Consider the following 14,832-nt stretch of genomic DNA (forward strand, 5'->3'; position numbering starts at 1 on the left):
CCTACACCACCAGGATGCCAGTTGGAGGATTGGAAGGCGTTAATTCACTCCCTAAATGGTGATTGGTCCCATTGCCAACCCGGACGAACTCCCGCTTTCCAACAGGCATTTTCAAGGAACGTTACTAAAGACTTGCAATCATACAGCCCCCAAAGTGCATTGCAGCCAAGTAATGTTTAAACGTGGTCAAATGCGGCAGCTATTTTTCACACAGCAAGATTCCACAAACCTTGACGGTTCATCTGTTTCTTTTTATTTTGCTAGTAAGGTGAGATTTCGGAATGAATGTTGGCCTGGAGGCAGGGAGGGACTGCCCTGTTCTTCTTCGATGTGGTAATCATGCAATCTTTTCTGCCCCACTTGAAAAAAAGAGAGCTAGATAGGGCCTTGGTTTCATTTCTCGCGAGGCAAAGAGGATGATGGGACGATAGAACTCTGGCTTTGGAAAATCAGCCAGAGTTGTAGACACTGATCGTGAAGTAATAATCCCTCGAACATGAATTTGTGGATATGAGGTGAGTGCTGACTAGGTTTACACTGACATCACAGGCTACATCTCCAAGGCACAGAAACAGACCATTCAGCCTAATACTACAATGGATTTATGCTTCAAAACCATTTTAATATTTTACTTCACCGTACTCTGTCAGCATTCTCATTCATAAAAAAACATTGTTCTGAAATACGAAATTTGAATATTCTTTCAAACAGACACATTGTACTGAATTTTTTCATTTTTTGCTCATCAGGACCACGTGCAAGATATACCAATGTAAACGGAAAATTTATATTGTAACTTCTGACTGGTTGTCAAATTGACTCTGACTGGTCGAGGCATTGCATGGATTTCTCAGTAAAACACCGTGACCAATCAGAGTGAAGTGTTTAGTTTAAAATTTAGTCTAAGCTTGGCAATTAAGTGTTGATCATCATTAACTGGTACATTCTACATGGCAATGTCTCTCCCAGTTAGAGGTTACTGGCCAGCCAATCAGCATTTTCCTCTCATAGTGTATAAATATTGATTTCCCTTTACAGAATTGTGTGCAATTCTGGTCTCCTTCCTATCAGAAAGATGTTGTGACAAGGATGTTGCCAGGGTTGGAGGATTTGAGCTATGGGGAGAGGCTGAACAGGCTGGGGCTGTTTTCCCTGGAGTGTCAGAGACTGAGGGGTGACCTTATAGAGGTTTATAAAATCATGAGGGTTGGGGAGTCCAGAACTAGAGGGCATAGGTTTAGGGTGAGAGGGGAAAGATATAAAAGAGACCTACGGGGCAACTTTTTCACACAGAGGGTGGTACGTGTATGGAATGAGATGCCAGAGGAAGTGGTGGAGGCTGGTACAATTGCAACATTTAAGAGGCATTTGGATGAGTATATGAATAGGAAGGGTTTGGAGGGATATGGGCCGGGTGCTGGCAGGTGGGACTACATTGGGTTGGGATATCTGGTCGGCATGGTCAGGTTGGACTGAAGGGTCTGTTTCCATGCTGTATATCTCTATGACTCTATGACTCTAATTGTATTTCTTGTGAATTGTCCTGATGGAAAAATCCACGTATCCCTTTCTCTCTCATGCATTTATTTAGCTTTCCCTTAAAGGCATCGATACCATTGATTTCAATCATGCCTTGTGGTAGCAACTTTCATGTGATAACCACTCTCTGGATAAAGAAGTCTCCTGAATTCCCTGTGGGAAATGTGGAGTGGATAGTTGGGAATTTATCAGTAACCATCCGAGATTTATCATCTTAGTTTGAGCTTCCTCTGTAAATAGTATCACATCTCCCTGGTGTAGCATGTTGGAAACATGGCCGCACTGTTCATGGAGTTATCACAAATGTGACTCTAAAAAGTACGCAAAGATTTCAATATGGACCTGCTTTGGGCATCCAGGTTGACAGAAAGCATGGATCAGACAAAAGTTATTATTTATAACAAATAAGTTGATGCTAACTATCAGTAAACAGTTATGAACCACCAGCATATAACTCCACCAATTAAAATTTGGGTCCATTTACAAAGCCCTCTTTAAATGCACACACAGACAGAGCACATATAGGCAATAAAACATGGGTGTTACAGATGGAAGAAAAGACGGGGGGGTAGCTGTTCAATGGCTCCTGATTCTTATGATTCTTGTGCTGGTCAGAATACTGTACCTCAGTCTTCCTTCTCCAGATGCTTCCACTGGTTTGCAAGAGACGCAGGTTGTGACTGGTTCACTGATTAAAAAGTCTCTGACTTATGAATAAAAGTCACAGCTTACATCAATGGCTGACATAAGGAAAGATAAACTGATTTTCTTCAGGTTTTTACCCAGAGCACAGCCAGCTCCTGAGCTGATGGTGATAAGAATAGTTTTTCTGTATTTTGTTCACAGCTCCAAGCTGTGGCCTTTTGTCATTGAGAACTAGTTATTAGTCCCCAAACCAATCTGCCATTAGCTGCTAACCAACAAAAACATCCTTTTGTCTCCAGTTAGTCTGCAAACACTGTAATGTACATCAAGTTCAATGCTTGCAGCAATGCCTAGCTTCTAAAACCATGCGTTTCTCAATCCAGTCCACAATTTGAAAAGAACACAAAACAAAGACATAGACTTTATAATAGGAAGGCGGTGTTCACTCTGTGAAAGTACCACACTGATGTCAGACTCTGAAGTAAGGCTCATGTGAAGGCATTTATAACTTGGGTTCTGGACCTAAGAAGAAGATGTGTGTTCATCACTGAGCAATGCAAATCATTCAGCGATGCTGCTCCACTAAATAGACAGCTCAAAGTTCGATATAAAATTAGCATCTTGGAGGTGACTCATTAGACAGTTGCAGAGTCTGGCTTATTGTTAAAATTGCAGCACTCGCTGATAATAATAGAGAAAGAACTAAAAGCATGAATCACTTAATAGCAAGAAACCAGGGCTCGGCCTTTGAAAGGGATGTTCACCTTGTTCAGGCTGGATTTGAAAATCACGATCCAAGAAACCATTCCCACGCCCGAGAGATCATTCCGAATTTCCAAAGGTGGACAGGAATGGGGAATGTGTTCACTGCCAGCTAATGACTCCTTAAGATAATTCATATTGTGTACAGTTCAGGTCACCACACTACCAGAAGGAAGAGGATGTTTTGGAGCGGGTACAGAAAAGGTTTACCAGGTATGTGGGATTTTAGTGATGAAGAAAGGTTGGATAGACTGGGTTTGTTTTCACTGGAATGCAAGAAGTTGCGGGGCAACCTGTTAGAAGTTTATAAGATTGTGAATAGCACGGATAGAGTGGAAAGTCTGAGGCTTTTTTCCCCAGGGTGGAGGGGTCAATTACTATGGGACACAGGTTTAAGGTGTGAGGGGGTTGCTTAAAAGAGTTTTTCAGACAATGGTGGGTCAGTGCTTGGAACATGCTGCCAGAGGAAATGGTGGAAGCAGACACAACAGCAGCATTCAAGAAACACCTGGTCGAATACATGAATAGGAAGAGAATAGAGGGATATGGATCCTGTAAGTGAAGGCAGTTTTTGTATGAAAGGGCAAAATGTGTCAGCACAGGCTTGGAGGGCTGAAGGGCCTGTTCCTGTGCTGAACTGTTCTTTATTGATGAAGGGGCTTTGGAATGCAACATATAAAATATTATGAGTGAGTCTTTTCAGATTTGCCGAAAAAACTAAATAGATTTCTTTGCTGTTGTCTTGGAAACAAATCTGTTGGGTCTACTGTTGTCAGCAGGAATACTAACCCTTACCTTGCTACATGCAAGGCTGCTCTCTGTTTCATTGCACCTCTAAGATCTTCCCAGTGGCTACCTGCTAGAACAGCAAGGGAGTGGCAAACGCCAACATGGATGCCTCTGCATTGAGCCAACTGTATTTAAAACTCACATCTCAGAGATTGTCAGCTTGGGAAGAGAGTCGGGATAACTTCTGTTAGCTGGAAGGGCAGTGCTAGCAGTGTGGTGGAGTACCACCACCTGTGGGCTCCCCTTCCAGCCACACACCATCCTGACTCGGACGTATATCACTGTCACTGGGCCAAATACTCCTTAACAGCGACATGAATCAAATTTTGTCTTAGTCAACAGCTCTTCTCAAGATTTTAACAACTTAACATTTCGGACATCTTGTTTGGTTTTCAGGGCTTCTTTTCCAATCGCACTAACAGATTTATTAGGTGAAGCATTCACTTGGCATGTTACCTTCTGAATTTATGTTGGTGCTGGACGTATTTGAACTCACATGGACACAGAGTTAAAAGAATTCATCAAGATCTTCAAAAATGACCAATCCTTGCTTAAAATGAAGCCACAATACAAAAGGAAAGTATTAAAGCACTCGATAACACATTGTTTAAGTCCTCACAAGACAACAAGTAGAGGTTAAAAACAAAGGCTTTGGGAGGATTCAAGATGTCGGCGATCTGAATAGATCAGCCTTGCTGAGTTCTGCTCCCCAACCCAAGGCAGTAATAATTTTTCACCCCCCACTTTAGTTTCTTTTTGGAAAAAACTGCTGTTAAATGGTAAAACGACTGTTTAAATCCTTTTTCGAGTGTGCGAGAATGACTAAGGGGAAGCAAACTCAGTGGTTCAGTTGATACAATTCATCTGGCTTTTTCTCAGGTTATAAGATCAATTTTTCAAAATCAGAGGCTATGACTATGGACTATGGTGGGGGGGGGGGGTGGGGTGGCGTGGGGGGGGGGGGAGGTGGGGTGGGGGAGGTGGTGTTGGGTCTTAGAGGAACACCGGATGTTGAATGTGGGTTCCCCTTTAAATGGGCACACACAGAAACTTCCTCTATTTGGGCCTCTCTATTACCCCTAGTTGTGATCAGTTATTCAAGGCTAATTTTGCTCATTTGTTTGACATGATTAAACAAGACCTTCAAAGATGGGGGTCCCTTCCAATGTCATGGCTAGGTTAAGTTGCTCTTATTAAAATGAATGTTCTTCCTCACTGGAACCGTTCTTACAGCTGTCTTCAGGAGCTGAAATGAGCTGTAGGATGTGGCTCACGGGGGAAATGACTTGGTATGGGGGAGACATGGAAGCTGGTTTGGGAACACAGCCATAGCCATTCAGAACTTACCTTTTCAAAGGCTCTCAGCTTCAGGACTCCTGGGAGGAGTGAAACATTTACAAGAACCCGGGCCCAAAGCTGTGCCAAATGTGGGATGAGCCATTCCCTCACGATGGAGATTGGGAGGGCTGGGGGTAGACTGGGTACCCACTCTTTTATCCCGCACCCAGGAGAACTGGGAATGCTGGGAATGGGAGCAGGAATCCTGGAAATGCCTCTGGAGACTTTGTAACCCGGCAGAGATTAGGGTCAATATGCCCGATGCAACCCATGTGTGAATTTCCTGCAAGGAGGAATGACTGGGAGTGTGTATTTCCAGTTTGCTCTGCATGTTGCCCTGTGTGGTGAATACATAGCCAGTGACTCAGGCTGGTTTCAATTTCACAATGATCAGCTTTGTAAGATTATCTTCATCAGATTTCTGAAGGAATAGGAATGTTTAGGGAGATATAGGCCAAACGCAGACAGGTGGCACTATTTCAGTTTGAGAACATGACCGACATGGACTCATTGTACCGAAGGGGTCTGTTTCCGTGCTGTAGGACTCTATGACTCCAAACAGTTAGATCTCTCGGGTAATTTTCTTTCAATATGAGTTAACTTCCACAGTAAATTCTCACAAAGAAATTAAGTGATTGATTTCCTGCAGTTTGCCACTCACATGAAATTGTCAACCTTGAGTATTTATGAACTCCACAGAAGGGTTTTCTGAAAAAATGAGTATCTTTCACAAAAAACCTCTGTAATGAATCTAAAATGAATTATATCATTGACTCGGTGCTTTGTGTTGGAGGATGGTGTAATGTGGGTTGATGGGGTGGTCACAGGTACAATATAGGGGAGGTGAGGGTTTCCTTCTGAGAAGGAGAAAGGAAGGAAGCTAACTTAGATACACACACACACACACACACACACACAAACATGCACACACACATACATACACATACACATCCACACAAACATGCACACACACATGCATACACACACACAAACATGCACACACATACATATACACACATGCATACACACACAAACATGCACACACACATACATACACACGCACACACACACAGAAACATGCACACACATATACATACACACACACAAACATGCACACACATATATACACACACAAACATACACACACAAACATGGACACACATATGCACACACAAACATGCACACACACAAACGTACACACACACAAACATGCACACACACATACACACACATACAAACACAAAAATACACACACACACACACACACACAAACATACATACACACACAAACACTAACACAAACATGCATACACACATGCATACACACACACAAACATGCATCCACTCATACACACACACACACAAACATGCACACACACATACATACACACACACAAACATGCACCGACTCACACACACACACACAAACATGCACACACACATACATACACACACAAACATACACACAAACATGCACACACACACATACACACACACAAACATACACACAAACATGCACACACACATACACACACACAAACACACACATACACACACAATACACACACACAAACATACACACACAAACACACACACACAAACATACACACACAAACATACACACACGTACACACACACACACACAAACATACACACACAAACATACACACACAAACACACACACATACACACAAACATGCATTCACACACAAACATACACACACACACATACACACAAACATACATACACACACACTCAAACATGCACACACCCATACACACACACAAACATGCACACACACAAACATACACACACGTACACACACACACACACACACACAAACATACACACACAAACATACACACACAAACACACACACATACACACAAACATGCATTCACACACAAACATACACACACACACATACACACAAACATACACATACACACACACAAACATACACACAGACAAACATACACATACACACACAATCATATACACACACAAACATACAAACATACATACACATAAACATACACGCACACACACATACACGCACACAAATATACATACACACACACTCACATACACACAAACATACACACACATACACACAAACATACACACAAATACACGCGCACAAACATACACTCATGCACAAACATGCAAACACATACAAACATACACATGCACGTACACAAACAGACACACACAAACACACACACACACACACACACAGAGTCGCATACATACACACGCATTCACACACACACTCACACACCCACTCACTTGCACATATACCCGCGCTCTCTCTCTCTCTCTCTCACACACACACACATACATTGGCAATTGTGTGCACAGTAGATAGTGTCATTTTGAGACTAGCCAAAGCCCATTCTGTCCTGTTTGAGAAACTGGACGATTTTCATCCATTGACAGGATGTGGGCTTTAAACCGGGTGGCTCTGTAGAGGGAAGAGTCGTCACATGTAGGCCAGACTGGGTAAGGGTAGAGAGACAGGCGGCTGGAGGAACACAGCAAGCCAGGCAGCATCAGGATGTGGAGAAGTCAATATTTTGGGTCAGGACCCTTCATCAGGAGAGTCCTGAAAAAGAGTTATACCCAGAATGTTGACTTCTCCACCTCCTGATGCTGCCTGCCTTGCTGTGCTCTTCCAGCCTCCTGCCTGTCTACTATGGATTCCAGCATTTGTAAATTTTTTCTGTCCCCTAGACTGAGTAAGGGTGGCAGATTTCCTTCCCTAAAGTGTAACAGCTACCTAGATGGATTACATAGTCACCGTCGTTGAGTCTAGCTTCTAATACAGATTCATCGACTCTGGTGGGATTTGAACCATTTCCTGCAATACTCCTCCTCTTCCGCCATGATCCCCTGTACCATACCCACAACACAGGGATGGAGTGGATACTCATGGTGGACACTCATGGATAAAACAACAGCTTTGCAAGGCATCACTGTCCCTTCGAACGCACTAAGAACAAGGTCAGTCCACAGCACCAGCAGACCGTACAAGTCCAAGGAACAATTGGACAGCAAGACCCAAGTGATCAGTTGTTTTCTTAAAGTCTTGAAGGGCTTCTCCAAGCTCACTCTCCCAAACTGGACACAAAGCACAAAATATTGTGCTGCACATGACATTTGATCAGAAAAAGCCTGCAGTTCAGTGATCACTGGATGCTAACTCGAAGCAGGCAACCCTATTAAACCCCATTAAGCAGTCTCTTCATTAGCAGCCGGGATTAAGGAATGCTGCATAGTTGTTATGGCATGTGAACTAAGACTTCTATCTGCACAGTCACGGTGCACACTATGAAATAGGCTTCCTACAGATTCCTGGCTGTTAGCAGTACCAAATGAGAAAAAGAGTCATAGTTGTAGAGATATACAGCACAGAAACAGATCCTTCAGTCCAACTCGTCTATGCTGACCAGATATCCTTTATAAATCTAATCCCATTAGTCAGTATTTAGCCAATATCCCTCCAAACCCTTCCTATTCATATACCCATCCTGATGCCTTTTAAATGCTGTAATTGTACCAGGCTCCACCACTTCCTCTGGCAGCTCATTCCATACATGCACCACCCTCTGCATGAAAAAGTTCCCCTTAGATCGTTTTTATATCTTTTCCCTCTCATCTTAACCCTAAGCTTTTAGGTTTAGACTCCTCCACCCCGGTGGAAAGGTCCTTGACTATTTATCCTATCTATGCCCCTCATAATTTTGTAAACTTCTATAAGGTCGCCCCTCAGCCTCTGACGCTCCAGGGAAAACAACCCCAGCTTGTTTAGCCTCTCCCGATAGCTCAAACCCTCCAACCCTGGCAACATCCTTGTAAGTCTTTTCTAAATATTTTCAAGTTTCACAATGTCTTTTCTACAGGAGGAAGAGCAGAATTGCACACAATACTCCAAAAGTGGTCTAACCAATGTCCTGTACAGCCGCAACATGACTTCCCAACTCCTGTATTCAATACCAATAAAGGAAAGCATACCAAATGCCTTCTTCACTATCCTATCTACCTGTGACTCCACTTTCCATGAGCTAAGAACCTGCACTCCAAGGTCTCTGTGCAGCAACACTCCCTAGGACCTTACCTTTAAGTGTATAAGTCCTGCTATGATTTGATTTTCCAAAATGCAGCACCTCACATTTATCTGAATTAAACTCCATCTGCCACTTCTCAGCCCATTGGCCCATCTGGTCCAGATCTTGTTCTAATCTGAGGTAACCTTCTTTGCTGTCCACTACACCTCCAATTTTGGTGTCATCTGCAAACTTACTAACTATACTTCTTATGCTCACATCCAAATCATTTACATAAATGACGAAAATAGAGGACCCAGCACTGATCCTTGTAGCACTCCACTGGTCACAGGCCTCCAGTCTGAAAAACAACCCTCCACCACTATCTTCTGTCTTCTGCCTTCGAGCCAGTTCTGTATCCAAATGGCTACTTCTCCCTGTATTCCAAGTGATCTAACCTTGCAAACCAGTCTACCATGAGGAACCTTGTTGAATGCCATACTTAAGTCCATATAGATCACATCAACCGCTCTACCCTTATAAATATTCTTTGTTACTTGTTCAAAGTGCTCAATCACGTTAGTGAGAGACGATTTTGTATGATTTGATACATATTCAAGATCACCCAATTAAAAACAAAATCATCTACTGACAATCAATGTCAGAGGTGAGAAACACAAAGGCATTGCACGATTGCAAGTATTGGGAGAATTAAATGCAGTTCTCTTCACATTTTGTCCTGCTCATTTGTGCGTTATTGCCCTTTTCAGAGTCACAGTGACTAGAAAGGACAGAAGTAGAAAAGAGTAACCAGTCTGTCCCCAGACCTGCCAATAGTTGGGATTAAAGCTCGTGGGGTGATGGATAGGCAGTTCCTTGCTCAGATCCACAAGTCCAACAAAGTACAATTCCGCAGTGTTTATCCATCTCCCTCACAATTCCACCGTTCAGTACTGAATGACTAACCACCCTCTTTGTCCCCAGACACAGGATTGGTCAGGGGGCTCGGGTGTCAATACATCTCCACCATGTTTAATTCCAATTCCTGGTCTACTCTCACTCAATGAATCAAGGGATCGAGCGAGAGAGACAGCAGATGAGAGACATGTAAGTGATACTCAGATATAGAGAGGCAGAGAGAATACATGAAGATAGAAAAGAAATCTTATCTGACTTTGTAAACATGAACAGAGGTAGAATACATTTTGAACTCACCCTTAGGGTGACTGAATGCCCAATGAATGGTCAGGCGCGGACTTTTTTCAGGGTCGTGCCAGGTCTGACAATGCTGTCGCACAGTCTGCTGATCATTAAGGTGACGACCTCACTTCTGGGTCCCCTGGATCCACTAGAGGGAGTCCCTTCAAATCTGTATCCCAGGTTTTACCCTGCCACTGCCTCTTGTATCGGCCCTTCTATTCCCCTCACTGAGATCCCGGACTTCGCTTGCTCCCCCTCAGTGTGGTAAGTTGACAATGGTCATTGCTCTTGACTGGAGCTGATGGAGCCCACAGTGGTAGCGCCCACCTGACGGACAGCTCTCTGACGGAGGTTGGGGTGCGGGGGGGGTACTTTGCCCTGAGAAAGGAGGACTGGTCTTCCCGCAAAGCAGCTGATGTCATCGCCAGGGTTAAATAACTGAGGGGCAAGTATGAGGACAACAGGCAGTTTGTAGCCCCCCCCACCCAAACCACTCTGCTGGCACTCCAACGGGGGACAGTGACAATCCAACTAGGCAAACTCATAAATGATCTGTAAGATATCAATGAGGGAATTGCGTAAGATGAGGTTTGAATGTGGGAACCGACTGAGATCAGAAAAGTAGAAATGTTGAAAATAGGAGCAAGAGTAGGCCATTTGGCCCATCTAGCCTGCTACACCATTCAATATAACTATGGCTGATCATCCAACTTAGTTCACTGTTCCTTCTTTCTCCCCATACCCTTTGATCGCTTTCGCCCTAAGAACTATATCTGATTCAATCTTGAAAGCATTCAGTGTTTTGTCCTCAACCACAGTCTGAGGCTTTTTATTAAAATGTATACATGGGATATGGCCTGTCCTTGGCTAGGCCAACATTTATTGCCCATCCCTAATTGCCCACAGCACCCACATTGCTGTGTGGGTGTGGAGTTGCGTGTAGGCCAGAAGGCATTAGTGAGCCAGACAGGGTTTTGATGACTATTGACAATGGTCACCATTAGAACTTTTTTTAAAAATTTCAGGTTCTTGTTGAGTTTAAAGCTCACTATCTGCCACACAGAGAAGTCAACCCCATGTACCAAAAAATATAAATAAAAACAGAGAAATGCTAGGTAAACTCAGTGGGTCTGCCAGCATCTCTGGAAAGAGAAACAAAGTTAGTGTTTCGAATCCAGCTTGATGCTGTTTCAGGATTGTTCCCAGAACATTGGTTTGGCGTTCACGATTACTAATCCAGAGAAATGGCCGACACATCTCATGGCACAGTCGCTCAGTGGTTAGCACTGCTGCCTCATGGCACCAGGGACCGGGTTTGATTCCAGCCTCAGGCAACTGTCTGTGTGGAGTTTGTATGCTCTCCCTGTGTCTGTGTGGGTTTCCTCCGGGTGCTCCGGTTTCCTCCCACAGTCCAAAGATGTGCTGGTCAGGTGAATTGGCCATGCTAAATTGCTGGCAGTGTTCAGGGATATGTAGGTTGGGTGCATTAGTCAGGGGTAAACGTAGAGTAATAGGGTAGGAGAATGGGTCTGAATGGGTGACTCTTTGGAGGGTTGGTGTGCACTTGAGCCAAATGGCCTGTTTCCACATTGTAGGGATTCTATGATCTGCCTCCACGATACAGCAGAAACTTGGCTTCAGAAGCTGTTAACCTCGAAGTGAAGGATTGCCAAATCAATGCCACAGAAATCGATCTGATCTTGTCAGTGTGAACGAGACGTTTACTTGTCTGATGTGACGTTAACATACCTGAGCAAGCAACACTCACCCCCAATATCCTGTCTGTACGCATCGCGGCTTGGTACAGCGACCGCTCTGCACAGGATAGTAAGATACTATGTGAACACAAACCAGACCATGATGCAAGCCAACCTTCCATCCACTGACTCCATCAACACTTCTCACTGCCTCGGGAAGGCAGCCAACATCATCAAAGACCCCTCCCACCCTGGTGATAACCTCTTCCGTAGAAAATACAGAAGCTTAGAAACACAAACCAACAGGTTCAAGAATGGCTTCTTCACTGCTCCTATTGGAATGCTGAATGGTCCTCTCAAATTTCAAAGCTAATGTTGACCTTGCTCTTTAGGCACCTTCTCTGCAGCCATTACCTTTGTATTCCTCGTCCTGTTCGATCACCCTATGACCTTTGGCTGTTATGGTCTGTCTGTACTGGCAAGACTTTTCACTGTACTGAGGTACATATGACAACAATAAACCAAATCAAGAACATGATCGATTTAATGGGGAGGGAGGAGATATGCAAGGTGTAAATGTTAATGATCAGATTGGATGGTGGGGATGCACACTGTAGTGAGGACAATTTAGTTCCCACTCAATGAGTAAAGCACCACATGTGATGACACTGCACCATGTAGAAACAGCCAGTTCTGAAGCCTCGACTCACTTGAATTCCATGAGGAAATTGATGCCAATGACAATCAGCTTCAACACTGTCTGGGCTCCATACGAATTGATTTTGGGGGAGAGTGGGTAAAGAGGAAGGGGATGTGTGTCCTGATAAATCTTCGGCTGACTCCAACGGGCTCATTAACCCAAAGGGTCTGGGCTAACGGCTGGTAGATGTCCATCAGGAAGGGCAAGGGGCTTTGCGAATGACCCCAGGAGAGGTGGGGGAGTGGGGAGGGGGGAGTCAAGGGGTGAGGAAAGGAAGAGAGAACTTTTTGGGGGGGGGGGGGTGGAAGCTCGACTCACCCTGCTCAAGTCTCAGATCCCGCCAGCTGATCGCGGAGTGAAGACGATAGAGGTGGTGCCAGTCCAGAGCGTCTCGCCCTCCAGGCTGGAGGCGGATGCGTGGCGGGAAGCAGTCTGCAGGAAGAGAAACATGGAGAAAGTAAATGCAACGAGAAGCAAGGAGAGTGGAGTGGCACGTTAACAACTGACCTTGAATATTGTCGAAGGGAGGTCCGCGATCGTCAGCTGTGTGGGAGGTAGGCCCCATGGTATTGGTCAAGGCCGCTCATGTGTTCTTTGTTGAGGCAGCATGTCAGGAAGAGTTTCACAATTAAGGGCCACCGGGGTGCCCATCAAAAAGGGCCCCGGATTTTGAGAGGACAGGGGAATGTTTCGTGTTCCACGCGGGGAGGGCAAACACGCATCGTCCATTCCCAACACCGTCCCAACTGTGAAGCTGGGAACTGACAGGAAGGCCTTGGGCCCACACTGCAACCTTCTCAGATGGACAGACAACGTGACAGTACCAGCTGTCACTCAGTCAGCAGCATCCAAGTCAGAACATTGTGGCTTCACATCCCATAGCCACGTAACCCCAGCTGATGCTCCCTGAGTCCTTCGCTGAGAGACTATTGTCAGAGATGGCGCATTTTTAGGTGAGGGATTAAACTGAGGGCATGTCTTCCTGCTCTGGTGATTGTAAAAGATCCCGTTGCACTAATCAAAGAAGGGATCTGTTCTTGGTGCCCTCGCTAATATTTCTCTCTCAACAATTCAAACAAGCTAACTCAGCCATTGCAACATTGTTATGGTTATAGATTCATACAGCACAAAGAAGGCCCTTAGGCCCATCAAGTCTGGACTGGAATAAGTATCACTCAGTGCGCTAATGCCAATTTCCTGTACCTGTCCCATATTCTTGATATGATTGATCTGGTTTCGACCTCAACTCTACATTCCAACACTATAAACGCATGTTTCTCTTTCTCAAGTGTAACTTATCCTTTGGAGATTTCTGTACAGCAAAACTGGACTCATGCCAACTATGGGCACCCTCCTACGTAGCCCTTTCCTGGTCCACATGACTTTGTCTGTGTTAATTCACTGATTCTCACCCCATGCTCTGACATATAATAGCGCTGGAATGAACCTATTGAATGCGGAGCTCACTCAACCTTTTTGTAGCAACTGCAAATATTGTAGAGAAATCCTTCCAGCTCTTTCATTATATATTTCAAGCAAATGAGGCCACAGGCAATCCGAGTGCCCTCAGAGTATATCCCAATACAAGCTGGATTATCGCAGAGTACAATGGGACCAAGTTATCTCAGAGTAGAACGAGACCTTGATCAGATGGGCTGATGGGTCAAGGAGTGGCAGATGGAGGTTAAATTAGATCAATGTGAGGTCCTGCATTTTGGAAAAGCAAATCAGGGAAGGACTTATACACACAATGGTAAGGTCACTATGGGTGTTGCTGAACAAAGAGACCTTGGAGTGCAGGTTCATAGTTCCTTGAAGATGGAGTCACAGGTAGTTAGGATAATGAAGAAGGCCTTTGACACATTTGTCTTTATTGGTCAGTGCATTGAGTATAGGAGTTGGCAGGTCATGTTACAGTTGTGCAAGAGATTGGTTAGGAATGCTGCATTTAATTCTCGTCTCCCACTTTTAGGAAAGATGTTGTTAAACTTGAAATGATTCAGAAAAGATTTACAAGGATGTTGCCAGGATTGGAGGGTTTAACTTACAGGGTGAGCCTGAATAGGCTGGGGCTGTTTTCCCTGGAGCATCGGAGGCTGAGGGGTGACCTTATAG

At 44.4% G+C, this 14,832-nt stretch overlaps 1 protein-coding gene across 4 annotated transcripts in view; it reads right to left on the reverse strand.

Moving 5' to 3' along the window:
- Positions 1-14,832, reverse strand: part of LOC140453171 (RNA-binding Raly-like protein) — a 1,408,367-nt gene that overhangs the window by 584,944 nt on the left and 808,591 nt on the right. For all 4 annotated transcript variants that reach the window (XM_072547650.1, XM_072547651.1, XM_072547653.1 and 1 more), the window contains one exon: positions 13,036-13,149. In XM_072547650.1, the coding sequence (XP_072403751.1) occupies positions 13,036-13,149 (114 nt within the window). The remainder of the gene's footprint in view (positions 1-13,035; positions 13,150-14,832) is intronic.

Source organism: Chiloscyllium punctatum, chromosome 26, assembly GCF_047496795.1.
Source record: "Chiloscyllium punctatum isolate Juve2018m chromosome 26, sChiPun1.3, whole genome shotgun sequence".
Taxonomy (NCBI): Eukaryota; Metazoa; Chordata; class Chondrichthyes; order Orectolobiformes; family Hemiscylliidae; genus Chiloscyllium; species Chiloscyllium punctatum.